At 34.6% G+C, this 18,397-nt stretch overlaps 1 protein-coding gene across 1 annotated transcript; it reads right to left on the minus strand.

Annotated features, from left to right (window-relative positions):
* Positions 1-6,682: 6,682 nt before the first annotated feature.
* LOC106099254 (fork head domain-containing protein FD4-like) lies at positions 6,683-8,046 on the minus strand. Its single transcript, XM_013277727.1, has one exon. The coding sequence runs from the start codon at positions 7,964-7,966 to the stop codon at positions 7,217-7,219; it is 750 nt and encodes a 249-aa protein (XP_013133181.1). The 5' UTR covers positions 7,967-8,046; the 3' UTR covers positions 6,683-7,216.
* Positions 8,047-18,397: the final 10,351 nt, after the last annotated feature.

The raw sequence follows: 18,397 nt of genomic DNA on the forward strand, positions 1-18,397 counted from the left end.
TTTCTAACGTGCCATTCAAATGTTAAACTAAGCAATTAACAAACAATATCAACACAAAATTAATTAAAATTCAATTGATATCGATAAAATTCAATCACGGCTTTATCGCTCGAAAGTCGATAGGTGGCGCAAACGGCGAGCAATTAGACAATGTTAAATATCGATTTTTATGCAAATGCTACATTCCGATAATCGATATTCGATAAAATGCTCGCGTGCAAACATTAAATAAATCGTTTGCGAGTGACTAATGCAAATTCACAACAATTTGCTTAATGGAGATCGACAAGACATACTTCCTCGCGCCAGCGTCAGACTTAACAGTGCTCGAACATGAAACAATTAACTAAACATGTTGAGTAACGTCCGCTGTGAAAATCAACTTTCTATACATTTAAAAACACATCAATATACTATTCCCACGTAGCGGAATTAATAACGGACGTAACTTTTAATAATTCTGTCAACATGCAGTTTCCCTTGTTAGTTGTTATTGATTTCAAATATCCAATCCAATGATAAAAATAATGATGAAACCAGAAAGTGTTAAGATTGAATGTGGATGGCTACAAAGGAAGAGGAAGACCGAAGAAAGTATGGATGGATTTTGTGAAAGAGGATATGCTTAAGAAAGCAGTGGATTCAGATATGACGACTGATAGAGATGTATGGAAGAGCAGCACATACTGTGCCGACGTAAGGGATAAGGGCAAGTGGATGATGAATCCAATGATAGCGACAAGAAAATCTTCCTCAAAAGTTTTCCTATTGGATACATCCGAATATTATTTGTTCTTTTTTCAAATTAAAGTTGCAAAAAAGTTTGTTTTATCTGCTCGCTCGTTTATGTCTTTTACATAGGAAATACATGTTTAACAATTTTTATTATATTTTTTTCAAATAAGATTTGACTACATTTCCAAACATCGGTACATAATAATCGAACAAATTCCTATAATCGAAATTAAATCCGTTTTACGTAACAAACAAGCTAACAACAAAACCGGGACACAACAATAACAAACAGGATTGAATTAACAATGGTTACCTACGTGTCAAGTCCCACACACTCGGCATTACAAACAAACTGACAAAAAACCAGCACTCGTCCTAAACGCGGCCAACAAAAACTCGCTCGAAACGGTACCGGCCGAGATCAAAGGAACCGACGACCACTTGCTTCACACCATCATCCCGGCCACGCAACTGACATACATGATTTAATGACAACTGCCTTACAACTTTCATCAAATCCACCCCCAAACCTTCATAGTAATTTCTACCCTACAACTTAAATCATAGAGTTGAAAATATCAGAAAAAGTTTAGAAAACTTGCGGTTAATGTCGACCCCTGCAGTTTGGGATGACACATGTGCAAAAAATGGGTTCAAGAATTGAGGCAACAAGTGGGTGGTTAAGACAAATAGACCTATTGTATATTAGGGTAATTTGCGCTAATCATTCGGAAATTCAAAGACAAAGGTACACAAAAAAAAAACAAAAAGTAGTTAATTGACTAATCGTAAAGTCTTATTGGCTTGAATGGAATTAATGAGTACCTCATTTCCAGTTCTACATATTTTTGGTTACATGTTTCTTAATGCTTATTAATATAACTTGTCGATAATGATAATTTGTCTTATTATTTCTACTCATAGTAGATATCTAGGCAAACTTTTCTTAGGCTGTAGTACATTATCTTACTAATATTATAAATGCGAAAGTTTAGGTGGATGGATAGGAGTTTGTTAAAGTTAGTAGCCTAAAGTACTTAACGGATCTTGATTAAATTTGGCATAGACGTAAAGAATAGTCTTGATATACACATAGACTACTCACTTTTGTTTTTTTTTTAATTCTAGGAAGACAGAGTAGCCGGCGAAAGCAAGTAAATTAATAAATCTTTAGTATTTTTAAGTGATCTTTTTTATTTAATTTACTTAGGTAGTTAAATATAAAATCTGATCCCATAATTTAACGAGTATTAATTAAGATATAATACAATCCATACCAATTGTATAAAGGTAACGCATTAGGTAAGAGCATTATCAATTAGAACACATTACTTAGTGTGGGGCAGCAAAGCTCACGGGCGAGGGGCGGCGAAACGAAGGTTCTGAGGGTGGCGAGGGACGAGGGGAGAAGGACAAGGGACGAGACAATCGCCGGAACCACACCGCGGGACGCCGGACGGTCTGGTGACGACCGAGTCTTCTCTCGAAAGCTCAAAGCTCGCCGAAACAGGCATAACTAATTTATTTATTACAAAACCGACCTCATTCATACAAAAGACGATTTTATGCTCGAATTAAAATATATAAATAGCTTAAATTAAATATTAAAGGTGAAATACAAAAAGCTCTAAAATAGTCACTAAAGCTTAACGTCTGTAAGATTTTTTTTTAATAAATATCACTCATCAAAATATTATGTTCTTTTTGTGTGCAAGCTTCTTTAATTTTTTTAATTTAATAATATTGACAGTAGGTACCAATATCGTAAATAAATAACTATGTTACGTCTTCAGAATTAGATAGACCAGTTTTATTTTAGCTTTTCAAGATTTAGCAACTTCGCTACCTTAAAAGTAATTTACAAAAACTAATTAAATACGGCTGATATCAACATCGATGTTTACCTGCATAAAATTGTGTTAAAATGCAATTACGAGGTGCCATTTTACTAAAGATAATTACGATCCGAGGCGTCGGGGCTATTGTAAAAACGAGAACACAAACTCAAAGGATAGACGCAATGTGTTCGATATAAATAACAAAATGATAGGTTAGCGAACTCTGTCAGTTTTTGTATTACGAAAACATCAACAGAAGTGGCAAGAGCCAAGAGCGGGTCGGTTATTATCCTCACTTCGTGTTCGAATCCTTTTCAAACAGCTGCCTCTACAAATATTTATTGTATCATTTGCACCCCTTATAAAACAATGACATTTGGAAAATCTGAATATGTTTGAACTGGCTCAAGCTGCGCCAGAATGTTGATATAATATGTATTTTTCACCTAAGATATTTCATATTTTTAACAGACTTCTCTATAGAGGTTGTAAATACTGTATTTTTAATTCATGTTTTTGCTAATTATTTTTTTTATAAGAAAGATAATTCTTACAGGCGAGTAGTTTTCAAGTTTATTTATGGATAAAAAATATACTAAGTAATTATTCACATTCAGTGTTTTAGATTGAAACATTCTGATTGTATTAAATCTCTAGATTATCATAGAACATCTACAAAGCCACCACTATATCGAATACTTGTTTATTTTAAGTGAGTCGGAACAAATTCGCACATTACGGAAACACTACCGTACACTGGGGACATTCGAAACATAAATTCAAAGCAAACAATACGTAAAACGACATTGAACGGCCATTGTCGACGGCCGGTGTCGCTTCTCACCTTGTTTATGATTTCTATTGTTTTGAATTGTTAAATGTACTAACAATCATTCTGTTATTGCAAACCGGTGGCATTTTTCATGTATTTCATAGCTTATAAGGTCTACTAATATTATAAATGCGAAAGTTTAGATGGATAGATGTTTGTTAGAATTTGTAGCCTAAACTGCTTAACGAAACTTGATCAAATTTGGCAATAACGTAGAGGATTCTCTGGAAGAACACATAGGTTACTTATTTTTGTTTTTTTTTTAATTCCACGAAACGTAGTCGCAGATGAAAACTAGTCTCAAATATATCTATTTCATTTTGATATAAAAATCTAATAAATAGCACAACTAACAACTGGCCACTAAGAATGATTCGATACCTAAAACAACAAACGAAAATAGATAAATAAAGACTATAAACTTTCACCAACCGTCTAGACGCACGACTGATAACTTTTTTCATCGGGAAATAAACGCCTTGGTAAAGCGAAAAGAATAAAACAACCGACGTCAATTATGACATGGAAGTGTTTAAGATAACATTGAATGGTGTACTATTACCTCGTTACCTTCATTAGATCCCATCGCCACGGAACTACGCGTTTTGCGTATTATTTCAGTTTTAAAAAAGTTAGAAGTTAATCTAGAGTAGTGTTTACATCAAGATCATAGTGTTTACGTCCAGTAGCGCTGTTAGGAACGTGTCATTTGTTGCACATTATTTTAGTTAAAAAAGTTAGAAGTTAATCTAAAGAAATGAGGTATGGAACGCTATAATGAGAATGTACGGCCTATTGTTTTGATATTGGTTTAAACTATCACGTTGAATAACAATTTGAAGAATAATTATTTTTGTTTATAGATACTAATTAGGTATTCATCTGTGACGTTCGTCCTTGTGGTTTAAGATATTTATTTTCTCTTAAGAATATACAATTCACTTAACGAGAAACATTTTATTTTTTACATTTACAATTTACATCCGTAGTCCTTAAGTTAAAAATCCTAACTAAAATTATTTTTTTCTTTAGTTATTGAATAATTTAATTTTGTTGAATAAATGTAATTGATACAAAAGTTAGAGAGATTTAAAAAAAACCATATAGGTAATTATTTGTTTATAATAAATATTTTACGCAGTCATACCTTCATTTATTTAATTGTTATTTTACAATTTCCGCTTACAAAGTAAATTAAAATTAAACGAAAATAAAAACTTTATTAGTATTTTAATAACGTATATTAGTATATACACTTAATAAGGAAAGCTATTAAGGTAAGTATTTTAACAATATCTTCGATTGTCCTTGTAAATTGTTAATACGTTTTTCGTTTACAATAATGCAACGTTTGCGGAAATAATTCTATGTATGTATTGGAATAATTTAAGAATATTATTCATGTTTCGTTGTTATTAATTAATAATCCTTAGCTGACCGTTCGTGCCGCTGTTTTCGCAGATAGTTAAAATGTGCTTAGACTAACACAGGGTAAGAAAATGACACACAAAACAAGGTAAGACTAAGCGACTATAATTTCAGTTTTGGCCAACGGGTCAAATGAGTTTGTCGGACTATACCAGTAACTAATATTACAAACTCAACTACAGTAAAACATTGTAGGTATCTATTTAAAATTTTGTAACGATCAAAACGGAAGCATCGACTTTGGTCAAAATTCCAGAAATTCTCTCCGGCACTCTCAATCCAATAAGGAGGTTGGATGAGTCGGCAATTGCCCAAAACGGGCAATATCACGATCTATTAGGCCACAAATGGGCTCCGATGCGCCGCGTTACAGCGTGAAACGGCCCACCTCGACGACCACTTTTTGTTTCCACCTTGCCGGCGCCCCCCCACGTCGGTCCAGGACTACGAAATCTCGCAATGTGAGAAATAGATGATATATGCAATTTAATTTAAGAACTACACCTGCAGCGTAATAAACGAAGTTTTGAATATTATAGACCAAACACGTCTGCTATTAATAAATATCTTCAAGTCTTCATTTGTTCATGTTTGTGTTAACATAAACGTGAGATTCGATTGCCATTCACACAAATTTTTGATGTCTCTTTTGTTCTTTTTGGAAAAAATGAGATAGGTATATTGTTGTTACACCAAGCATTAGGTACCAATTTAAACCTCTCCGTTTACTCCTACGATAGCTTATAAACTACATCTAGCTGTACTAAGCTAAGTATAGCTTGGTTCCTTAATTATTTTCTTAAAATTATGAGTAATTACTAGTATGCCAAAAGGGGCCTAAATATGTATGTTTTCTTAAGTATTTCAAATAACAGTGCTGTTATATGTCAAAAATAGTCGAAAGCTCTCTTAAAGCTATAACACGTAAGTTAGGAATAAGTTAAAATTCATGAGTTTTAGATCGTAAGTTAAAAGTGGTTGAGAGGATGAAATGATAATAGCCTATAAGTAGTAGCCTACAAGTTTTACTTAAAAAGAATAGTTGTAAATACGAATAGATTTTTAGTGAAGTGGTAAGTTTGAAGATGGTAAGAGAATGAAGTGTGAAATCTATTTAAAGTATTACAAAATGTAAATAAATCTACAATCATTTCTAATGTAAAAAAGTACCGACTTCTGATTATTTAAAATTTTTCAGGACTAGATTGTCAATAAATTTGCAAGTATAATGTTTGTTCTATTCTTACTTACTAATAATAAATGCGAAAGTTTGGATGGATGGATGTTCGTTAGAGTTTGTAGCCTAAACGGCTGAACGGATCTCGATGAATTTTGGTACAGATGTAGAACATAGTCTGGAGTAACACAAAGACTACTTACTAAGCATTTTTTTTAATTTCGAGCGCTAGGAGTCGTGGCCGAAAGCTTGTAAAACTAAAATACAAAGCACTTTTAAAACGTTATTGAAACAAGTCCAATAACTGATTAACTCTAATAAAAAACAATCCAACTGTTGTATAGAATAACATTAAAATCAATAAAGAATAGTGATTGAAAATGATTGAAATGGTTAGGTATGTATACATGTGGGTATATACCCCTATACAGTATTCCTTTCCTAATAATTATTCATTTTTAAAATTCAATTTAGCGATTAACCGTTGGGTTACTTAGATTAATAAAACCAATTCTTAATAATAATTAATCCATTTAATATATCTAATAGAAATTATAACAATGAAAACAATATTTACAATAGTGAATTCTATTATCTACACATAGTAATTAACAATAAAACGAAATCTTAATTTATAAAAATAAATAACAATCATGTCTTAAAACATTCGCAAGGAATTTACCGCTTAAATAATGTTTAAACGATTTTAATTAATATATTCATACTGTCGTTTTATCACTAAAAGTATATCAAGACACTAATCATATTACAGGAACATTACGAAAAAATAAAACGTTTCATGCTTTAAAAATATAAATAAATAATGTCCAAGTCGATCGTCAGCTACGAATCTACGTGAGATCACTATTTTATTCTATTGAGGAATATTTGTAGGCATCAAAGTGCAATGCGCCAGGCACCGGGCGACGGCAGCGCGATGCGACGGCCCATTTACTTTGAAATTAACTCTATTTACGCCTCGCCCGTCGCCACGCTTGCGTTTCGAGGCCGGCTCGCGCACTAATATTACGACTGCTCTCAACACTGATCAACTTAATCATCTAACTATTTATATTCAGTACTTTTATCCTAACAATCATCCACACGGAGCGTAAACAGAGTTGACAGGGATGAGTAGAGAGTTTAAAGTGTTCGGTACTTACAATCTAGCATTGCACAAGAAATGGGAGCGGAGAGCGCGGCGGGTCACGCCACCGGCAGCGGCGGAGGTGGCAGGTAACAGGGTCGAAGCGCCGCTGCCGCCGCCGCCTGCAGCAGCTGGGCATGGTACCGCTGCGCCGCCAGCGCATACGGCGAGGCGAGAGCGGGCAGCGCAGGCATCGCGTGTAGCGTCAGCACCGGCCCTCGCGGTGGCTCCGGCTCAAGAAGCGCTTCAATAGTAAACGCTCGCCGCGGCCGCTCCCGCGTCACCAGCGTCATCGCGCCGACCTCCGACATTTCTGCGGGCTCCGGGCTTGGTTGCGGGCATGTTGTCTGTGAGTATAGGCTGGCGGAAGGCAGCACAGGTGGCGGAGGCGCGCCGGCTTGTCGCGCCAGAAACGCTCTGTTGAAACTCGCGAGTGCCGCCAGCTCCGCGTTGAGGTTGTCCTTCTCGCCCTTGTGCAGCTTGAAGCGCTTGCGGCGGCGCAGCAGAGAGCCGTTCTCGAACATGTCGAAGGCCTGCGGGTGCAGCGTCCAGTAGGCGCCCTTGCCGGGCCGGTCGGGCCGTCGCGGCACCTTCACGAAGCAGTCGTTGAAGGAGAGGTTGTGGCGCAGCGAGTTCTGCCAGCGCTGCGTGTTGCGCCGGTAGTACGGGAATCGGTCTGTGATGAAGCGGTAGATCTCCGATAGAGGCAGCATGCGCTCCGGAGAGCTCCAGATGGCCATCGCCGTCAAAGAGATGTAAGAATAGGGAGGTTTTTGATCACCATAAGACTCACGGGACGGTCGCGGCATAGTCACTTGTGTTGTTATTAATTCAAAACAGATTATTATATCTATATAGTGAGCAAAGAACACGGGTCACGTCACTTCTACACGAGGTGTGAAGAGGAACTGAGGCAGGGTGAGACCGGCGGTCGGCGGTGGGCCCGCCCGCTCGTACCGGGGGCTCGCGGCGGGCCCGGCGCGGCGCTAAGACGGCGCTCATTGGCCGCGCAGTGGGCCAATAGCGACCTACCTCGCTCAGGTATGATGTCGGCTTTCGTTTCACTAACGAGGAATTTAAATTGATATTATGTTTATATTGGGCCCGAATGTGTTTTGTGACGACACCGCTTTTTATTTAGCGTATGTAAATTACGATGATACAGAAAAAGAGATTTGAATTATACACCGAATCGACGATGAATGAGTGTTATTAAAAATCTCACCTTTATAAATTGCGCCGGCGAAATGAAACGGCCGCGAATAATTGATACGTGTGATGTTTTGTGCCTTACCATTTGTTCCGTGAGAGAACGCTTTTAAATAAAGCGCTGACTCGGATGATGAATGAAGCCGCTACGAGGTAAAATGGGGCCATAGGACATATGCGTAGGTACTTATGACATGTTTATACGTTTGCCTTAATTTTTAAAAAGGGCAGTAATGATCTTCATTTGTAAATGTTAAATCGTTTTGAAAGTTTTTTAATTCTAATAGTTTCGCAAAACTTATTTCTAAATTCCTACAGGTAAAATCGCCCTTTATCTATCACTACAGCTACCAGGTACCAAATAAAATAACACAATCTACTAGTTAGTGTATCTATACCTAATACTAAGTTAAATATTTTCGATAAGTCCGTTTTTATCTATCATTTTTTAATTCTATCCAGCAATAAAAAAAAACACATAAAGCATTTTTCATGTCATTTCCAGAAAAAATGCGAGAAAATAGACATGGTCAATAATGGAATCGAAAAGTTTGACAAAAAACGTGAATAAAAAATATCTTTGGACACGATCTATGTTTTTTAGACAGTGTACCGTTTGTAGAGGCTAAAGCGAACAAGAGGTGGTTGAACCGAAACTAAATGTTACCACCTCTCAAGCGTTTACACTGCTCTAACACTTATTCAAAAACATATTCTCATGCTTCTCATTCTCTAAGACAAAAGAGAAAACAATTTGTTTCAATACAAACGTGGCAATAAATTTTCACGTTAATACTTTTCACTCCACGAAGCACAAAAACACAAGAGAAATAATGGACATTCGACAACTAGCCAACCAAATAACAGATTTTCTGTTCGAATTAGAATTAATTCGATTTTGATTGTTTTGTTAATATCCTATCGCGATATTGATACTATTAATAAGAAAATTGTATTTGTAATAGATTTCTAAATGATCATTGTATTTAAGAAAAGAGCAACCATTATTTTTAAATTGATATAAATTAGTTTTACTTAAGACAATGTTTGTTGAATCTAAAAAAATATCTTTTCGTGGAACTGAAGTAGATAAAGTAAACAATTATCTATTGCATCGTTATCGGTTACTTAAACTGAATATTATCTGCTTAAAACTTTTTAATCAATAAATTTACAAAAATAACCTTATACATACATATTTTACTTATACTATATCTATGTATATTTAATATTATAAAGAAGAAATATTTGTATTTCTGGATTTTTGTATGTATTGAAATAACTCAAAAACTACTCAGCCGATTTAAATAATTCTGGCACCATTAAAAAGCTATGTTATCACTGAGTAACATAGGCTATGGTTTTGTTTTTCCTATTCCACGCGGATGAAGTCGCAAGCAACATCTAGTCTATACTAATATTATATCAAAAGAGGAAAGATTTGTATTTTTGTATGTATTTGATTCACGCAATAACTACTAAGCCGATTTAAAGAAATTAGAAACCATTATAAAGGTAAGTTTTCTGTAAGTAACATAGGCAAATATTTTATTTCATTATGTTATTATTTTTTAATTTCACGTGGACGATAGCAATTTCAGTAAGAGGTAATTTAGAAGTAAGAGATGATATTTGTTAAGATAAAGCAGGTTTTAACACTTTTAAAATATTTTTTTTTCTTCTGACTTCAAACACTCTTATAGCACCAGAACCTACATTGTCACTGGGTAACATTGGCTATATTGCCTACTAGATTTTTTTTCTTCGTAAACGAAGGGACGAGCAAAAGTTATAAATGCAAAGTTTATTAAAACCATTAAGTGCTACACGAAGCTTTCCAATGGCAGATAAATAAGAGCTCGTGTTTGTTCGGCTGCCCATTGATATATAACGTTTGTTAATTAGGTTATCTCGAGGCCGGCATCTACAAAGGGCCAGGATTTAAAAGGCTCGTTGATATTAAAAGGCCGCTTTTTATCATAAATCACCCCCGCCTCGGGCCGAAGGGCGCGAATATGCCAAATCTGCGATAATGTTGACAGACTGTAATATGCAATATGGGATAAATCTTAATAATTTGATTTATTCTCTATTAGCTTTCGCTCTCGTGGAATTAGAAAAATAAAAGTAAGTTGCCTATGTGTTCTACCAGACTATCCACGGTTCAGCCATTTAGGCTACAACAAACGTCCATCTATCCATCCATCTAAACTTTCGCATTTGTAACATTAGTGTGATAATTTAAAAAAATGTAATAGTTTTCTATTGTTGTATAATTTAATCAAAATATTGGCTGGTTTACTATAGGTAAGTTAAAATAATATACATTCATAAATAACTCACAAAACTGACATTAATTTCAACGATTTTAAGGGTTTCTGACGTTACTTTCTATGATTTTAGTGAAAATTATAAGGCGATATTTGTAACGCAAACATTTAAATTATAGCATAGCGTAATACAATTTTGGTATTTTAAAGAAAATTAATCAGGAACAATTAAAAGCAAGTCTCTTAAAAACTTACTAAAAGACTTTCCTACAAAATCTAATATGATTGTTACCATTTGTGGTACAAAAAAATATGCAAGTAATGACTAACGCACCCTGAGAGCTTTTTTAAGTTATTCGAGATGTTGTGCTTAGAATTAATTATTGTTGCCACTTGGCACTCGGCACAAAGGCGCGGTGTCATTGATGTGCGGAACACGACGCCGCTCAGAAAAATGACTTGATGCATTTTCCTTTGCCTATTTAAGAGAAACTGTTTGTTATTTACGTCGAATTTTAACCCTCATGAAAAATCAAATTTTACGTATAAGACAGTTTCTTAAAAGGCAAAGCCGACACTTTAAAGGAAGGAATCCTTTAAATTAACTGAATAAGTTTGGAAAGTAATCTGCAAGTAAGTAAACAGTCTTTATAATGGCATCATTTTAACTTAAGCGTACTTAAACTTAATGCAAGTATTGTAATAGTTTATTTTTACTTTAAAAACGTCTGTATCATTAAATAGACCAGCTAAATTATATCAATATTTTATACACAATGCTTTTTAAAGAACGCTTCATATATAATATTTTATTCAAACCGATTTTAAAATCACAATAGCAATGATAAAACGTACTCAAAACTTACAAAGTGGTATTCAGATCAGATTATATTTTGGTCATTGTTGTACGGAACATCACTTTTATTTAATTACGTATACGTGATTAAAAAAATAGTCGTTTAAAACGTAACCATCGTGTCGAGTCCCACGGGATCTCATCGGCTCGAGTTGTGATTACAGAGAGCTTCCCTGTAATAATAAAACATCGACATGCCGCCGCACCGCTGCCCTATCGACTGCTCGCTCGATAAGCATCCGTGACGAATTCGCGCCACAACACTATGCTCGCATGCCCTAATCATACACAACAATACGACATATCCACCTTTAAACTACAAAGCATTCTGAGTCATAAACACTTTGTATAAAGTTTAAATTACAATAATCTGTTTGTAACTTTAATAACCAATGTTGTACTAAAATACAAAATGGCCGTGATATTCGTATCGATATAATTTTATTTCCAATTATAATGGTCGATGTTTTTCACATATTTATAATTTTTTTAAAAGAAAGCCTTGTTTGAATCGTAGCATCTACCATGAAGTCTACTAGGATACGAGGACAGATTTTTTTAAATCAGTATTTTTGTAAATGTCACTTATATTATAAACTAGCTAATGCTCGCGACTTAGTCCGCGTTAAAAAAACAATAATACGCATTCGTTGCTTACTAATAATGTCGCTTTTAATGTTGCAACAACTTTTAAAATCTGTCCAGCAGTTTTTGAGTAATTTCAATACATACAAAAATATAAAAATACAAATCTTTCCGCCTTATAATATTAGTATAAAAGTATACATATGAATATAGAAGAACAGAAAACATGTAGTATAGATAAATGTCTACACCATTTGTCGAATTCTTCCACGTCTCTACTTGGATAGATAATCTTCTTAACTGAAGATATGCATAATTTACATGATACTAGCACAATAAGACAGTTGCGCTAGCCTCGCTTGAAACACTGTCTCACTGGCATCTACTTGCCAGTGTTATGAATATGCTAGCATCATATAAAAGTGCTGGCCATCCTTATCTTGAATTCATTAAAAAACTTAATACGAATTAAGACATCAAATATACATTTTCTTTCGTAACTCAGTAGCAACTACGTATCTCGACCATTAAACAACACAACGCGTAAAACATTGAACAAAACGCTATAAACGGGTAAATGTTTTTAGTGTTTTGTCTACTGCATTTATCTGAGGTTATCTTTTAACTGTAAGGTCATCATCACCAGCTCACTATACGTCCCCACCGAGGGGCTCGGAGCCTGCCCTAATAAGGGGTGACTATGCCATAGTCAACCACGCTGGCCTACTGCGGGTTGACTTCACACATATCTTTGAATTTCTTCGCCGATATGTACACGTTGCATCGCGATGTTTTCCTTCACCGTAAGAACGTCGGGTAAATTATGTACATTAGTACACAGCGGGATTCGAACCCAAGACCTGTAGATTACAAGTCAAGTGTTTAAACCACTGAGCCACCGACGCTCTATAAACTATAAGGTATCTTAATTAAATGCTTTTCATATTAATTTAGGTTAGTTAATAAACAACAACAAAACTATGGTATTCTGAAATTAATTTTAAACACTGCTTTGTAAGCGCTGCTTATAATCTGGATTTTAGGATGGTGTTAACATTTAAGACTCTGTTATCTGTGTATTTAAATATCGTTAAAATATGAGAATCAAATATATTTAAAATATGCTTATAGTTTAAATGAGATGTAACAATTATATTCTTAAAATATTGAATTAGGGCAAATACATTTGTTTTTAAAATATTTAAATTAACACAATTCGAAACGTATTTTTTTTAACTAGAAATGGTAACATTTGGGTCTCTTAACATGTTTAAGAAAGAGCAAATAAATAAATAGTTATTTTATGAAGTTAATAGCAAGTAATACTTTGTATATTTAATCCCGTTAGTTTTTGTTACTTACAATGTAAATATGTGTCTACACTTATAAAACTTTTAATGCTTTCTCGTGAATAAACATTAATTGCAAAAGACATTAGTTAACGGGAAACGGCGCCTGTCTGCCGCTTTATGCAATAAAACTATCCTAATTATAACTACTTAATAATAATTAAATTTCTACTAATATTTTTACTAGGAACCCTATTGTTACTAACTAACCGCAAAATATTTACATTTGTACAAAAAATTAGCAAATTGCGGTACAATTTCGCCATAAAAATTATAAGAACGCATTGTTTAGATAGAGTTCGTAGGAAGTTAGATAAATGACTAATGGCCGGTTTCGCAGCTAGATTTAACCATTCGTTAGTGTTTCGACAACTTCATGAAATGCGTTTCCGAATTACGTAATTTGTATTTACTGCGACGAAATTTTGGTCAACATAATAATATTGAATTACTAGGTAATGATAACATAAATAGAGACAGCAACCCAGCATAATACATTCTGTCTGATTTTGAATACCTCAATTCTACTTTACAGTCGATTTGGCTTGAAACTATAATCCACAAATTCTCGCCTTTCTTCTTTTTCATTTTTTCGATAATTACATAACCTCACACGATCGAATTTGCTTAAAAAAAAACTATAAATCGTTCGTGCACTACATCGAAGTTTATGTTAGTTTTTACTTAAAATAGACTTTGCAAACGAAGTCACGTCAGTCTGGGTAAACACTCGCGTCCTATACCATAACAGAGATTATAAATGAACATTTACTATTATACAGTTTCTATTGCTTGTCAGATTAAACATTACATGATGTCTGTTGGTATTGACCGCGCAATGTATGCGGTGTAGTGAGGAGTTGCTTGTTAAGTTAACATTTGAGGTACCGGAAACGGAAGCGTCGGCTTGTGCTGTTAATGAATTCGCGAGGGCGGGCGGCGTAGGAAAATATATTACCAGGTAGGGCTTTTGTTTTGATTTTAAAGCTTCAGTTTGACTAGCGTGAGTCATTGTAGAGTTCCAAGTGAAAGATAAGCGCATAGTAATTTGCTTACATAATCGCAATGCATTTGATTTACATATTTAAGTTAGAAGTAGCTGTTCCCCTACGGCTTCTTTCGTATGAAATTATGAAAACTTTATTTTATCGTTTAAATTTGTCAATTTCTCAATTGCAAATGTCAAAATTAATGTTACCATAACCTTGATTCATTAATGTTGGCAGCTTGTAGTTTATGGTCCCTTTCCCACATGGAGACTTTTTTCCAATTTTTTAACCCCTAATTTTGAAGTGAAAATGTGTACACCTAAATCGTGTCAAAAGTGTAGGGCTTTTTGTTGAAGAAACAATTATTCAAAAATAAAAAATTCATGACGTAGGATGTCAGCACTCACAACATGATTGCTGACATCCTACGTCATGAAGTAGTGTGTGTTTACGCTTGAAAACTGCCGTACTTTTTTTCTTATTTTTTTATTTCTTTGGTAAGTAGGCACTATCCTTACCATAATAATGTCGCATTCATTTTTATAAATATGACTATCATTTGTCTATAAAGATCTGTGACAGATGTATTAAGTTTTTTTTCCACAAATGTTAGTTACATAATATGACATCAACTAAAGACTCTGAAAGTAAATTAATCGAAAAGTCAATGGTATATAAAATTCAAATTAAACGCGTAAAATTAGTTTTATTCAAACTGCAATATTTACAACAATATAACAATTCTAATGTTTTCAGTAATACAAGTTTCTCTTCCGTTCGCAGCGGGTGCCTACAGAGTGAAAAACTAGTCTTACAGAAATAAATAGCGTATCTAAAGTATTGATTATGAAAAAAATCCCAGCTTCAAAACGTTAAAATTGCAATTTTTTGCAGTCGCCGTTTGTCTGCTTAATTGAATTTTCTAGGAACTTGTGCACAAACATGGCGACCTGTACAAGAAAAACATCGTTATTTTCTTATTTTAATTTATTCTATAGGACTTACCAGACTCGTCTAGTTTGAGAATTATAAAAACCTCTTTTTCTGAAAAACGAGATTTCAATAATGAAACCAATTCAAAATGTCATTAAAAACTCACAGGTATTGAATTTTGAATTAAAATTATTTATTAAACTAACGGTGAAGGAAAATTCAATTTTTCAAATTGAAATTCAAAGATATGTGTGAAGTCAACCAACCCGCACTGGGCCAGCGCGGTTGACTATGACATAGTCACCCTTACTTAGGGTAGGCTCCGGGGCCTTCAGAGGGGACTTATAGTGAGCTGGTGATGATGATGATGGTGATTAAACTAAAATAACTTACTCAATCGTGTGTCCCACCAAGACTATTGAAACACCTCTACATAAAACATTGTCATCTTTATCATTTTCTTTAAACAAAACAGAGATACGAATGTTTGTGTACAGTCAGCTACAAATACAAATATATTTATAAAACATTATACACGTCTATATGCCTTGGTTTCATAAAATACACAGCACGTATTCGTCCGTAGAAACCGACTAGGAATACATGTGAGGGTTATTGACGTATGACGTATTTTTGAAACCGAATACAGGTTACTAAAGTTTCAAAAATGTATACATTTATGCAGCTGACTGTACATATCTTACGGCAATGAATACGGTAATTATTCGGGGGTCTAAACTCTATAATTATTGCGATAGTACCGGCTCACCGTTTGTGATACAATCTAACTCGCAATCGGTTCCTCTCACTGAACTCTCTAATAACAACCCTTAATGCTTACTACGTAAACATATATTTTCATAACAAACGCAGCACACATGTTTTAATTACATTTATTTTATCGCATATTACAGTTGAGAAGCAATGTAAACAAGACTCTACGTTAAATGTACACGCAAGTAACAGTAAAGTAGGATTTAAAATAATAGTAGTAGAGCCCGCTTTAACATGTTCGCACGAATGGCCCGGCTCGCCCGGTGCAATACCATGATCACACAGAAAACAGGCGTGAAGTGGAAGCAATTCCGCGTTTTTTCTGATGATTGTGGTGCCGGAGGCCTAATTTTAGTCCCTTTCCCTTTCCACCCTTTTATTAAGAGGAAAGGATTGGAAGGAAAAGTGGATTTGACGGTGGAGGTGACGCATAGGAAGGGGAAATGTCCTCTATATGTGCGTCTCGTCCTCCGTCAATTGAGGGTAGGTAACGCATCTATAATTGCGGATGTCTATGGGCAGCGGTTGCTTTCCATTTCGGTGCATTCAGGAGACCGCTTGCTCGTTTACCACCTTATGTTATAAAAAAAATTATTTAAGGTATCATAGTTGTTACAACAGTGGTGACTTACTTTAAAAAAAATTTAGTACTAGCAAATACTTCAATAAGGCCTGGAAAAAGGGGATAGCTTCCATTCGTAGACTCAGTTCTTTAAGACGTCCTTCAAACCGCCAAAAATTGACCTCTTGGTAGTAAGTACTTACTCAAATGACCTTCCCAAGAAAGTTAACCTAACATTCCCGTTAGTTTTAACAATATAACGCAAAACTTTAATTCTAACAGCAATTATGGCAGCTTTTAAAGAAATTATTTCATGTAATTACTACTTGCTTGATTACGTAGAACCAGCAATTAGGCAGCTGTTAACCATAATTCATATTATTTACTATTTAAGTTTGTATTTTAATTATTCCATTTGCTTAGAATAATGGAAGTTAGGTCAGATTTTTAACATGTTTTAAATGGGGAACCAAATTTTTTTACAATAACGAAAATATTTTTCAAAGAGATACAGAGATCTTATAATATTAATTGAAACTCTCTACATCATTACTTAAACAATTTAAATTTTCGATCCATTATAAAAGGCGGTTGTGCGTTTGTAAACAAACCAATTTGTGTTTCGAAACTAAAATGGTCCGTAGTTTCGTAGAAGCGGTCGCGAGGCGGCGCGGCAGTCGGTGTACAAATTACAGGGCGCAACCACCACGCCCGCTCTGGGCCAATTTCACGCGCCCAAACTTATACCATCAAACATTCCAATTAGATTGAAATAACTTTGTACTATACAAAATACATACTATACTATGCTCTACATTTTATACTTTTTTCATAGTAAAAAAGTAACTCTATCTTATATATCTATCATTCAGTCGTTTAAGGATTAAGTACAGATTCCTCATATTAAAGATATGGTTAGGCAGTCCTTTAGTTAGCAGTTAACATCAATATGAGCCTGTCCCACCAAATTGTAAATTGTCTAACAATCCAACGTGTAAAATGTGTGATGGAAATATTGGATTTTGTTCCCTTATCTGACAATGACGTCATTTTTAAGCTATCTGAGCCTCTATCAGCCAGTGGTGGGACAGGGCTGTAAAGTTAACAATGAAAGTTCAATCGATCATCTTAAATAGTAAAAATAAAATAACAAAAGACATAAAACCTCACTATGAACTGTATAAAAGCTTGTAAGGAATCTTGTAGACGTTGTGAAACTAATTTTAAAATTAACCACATTACTAACAAGCATAACAAAGACAATAACGTGGTTTTAATACATATTACGGCTACAGACGATGCAAACGGCTGATACACAAAAAACATCCGATTAGTCGGCCCAATGCACCCGTATATAAAATATCTAGCGCATGAATGCTGCGCCCGCGCACTGCGATCATTACCGACTAAAAGACTGTTTCCACTGTACTTTATTCTACTGAAAATTTTCCTGTATTCTCTGTTTTATTAATACAGAATTTAAAAATGGCAAAATCAAAGGTTAATTTGGCCTAAGCGGACTATATACTTACATTAAATTAAAAGGCACGTTTGTATGTATATACTAGATATGACAATAAAATATAAAGACATTAATATTTTAACTAACTTTCGCCCGCTACTCCGGCCGCGCGGAGGTAAAAAATCAAAGGCAAGTAGCCTATGTGTTCTTCCAGACTATCCTCTACATCTATGCCAAATTTTATCGAAATT

The sequence above is a fragment of the Papilio polytes genome, unplaced genomic scaffold, assembly GCF_000836215.1.
Source record: "Papilio polytes unplaced genomic scaffold, Ppol_1.0 DF824135.1, whole genome shotgun sequence".
Lineage (NCBI taxonomy): Eukaryota > Metazoa > Arthropoda > Insecta > Lepidoptera > Papilionidae > Papilio > Papilio polytes.

Excerpts from the sequence above, each read along its gene's own strand:
- LOC106099254 (XM_013277727.1), bottom strand. The coding sequence starts at position 7,966 with ATGCCGCGACCGTCCCGTGAGTCTTATGGTGATCAAAAACCTCCCTAT.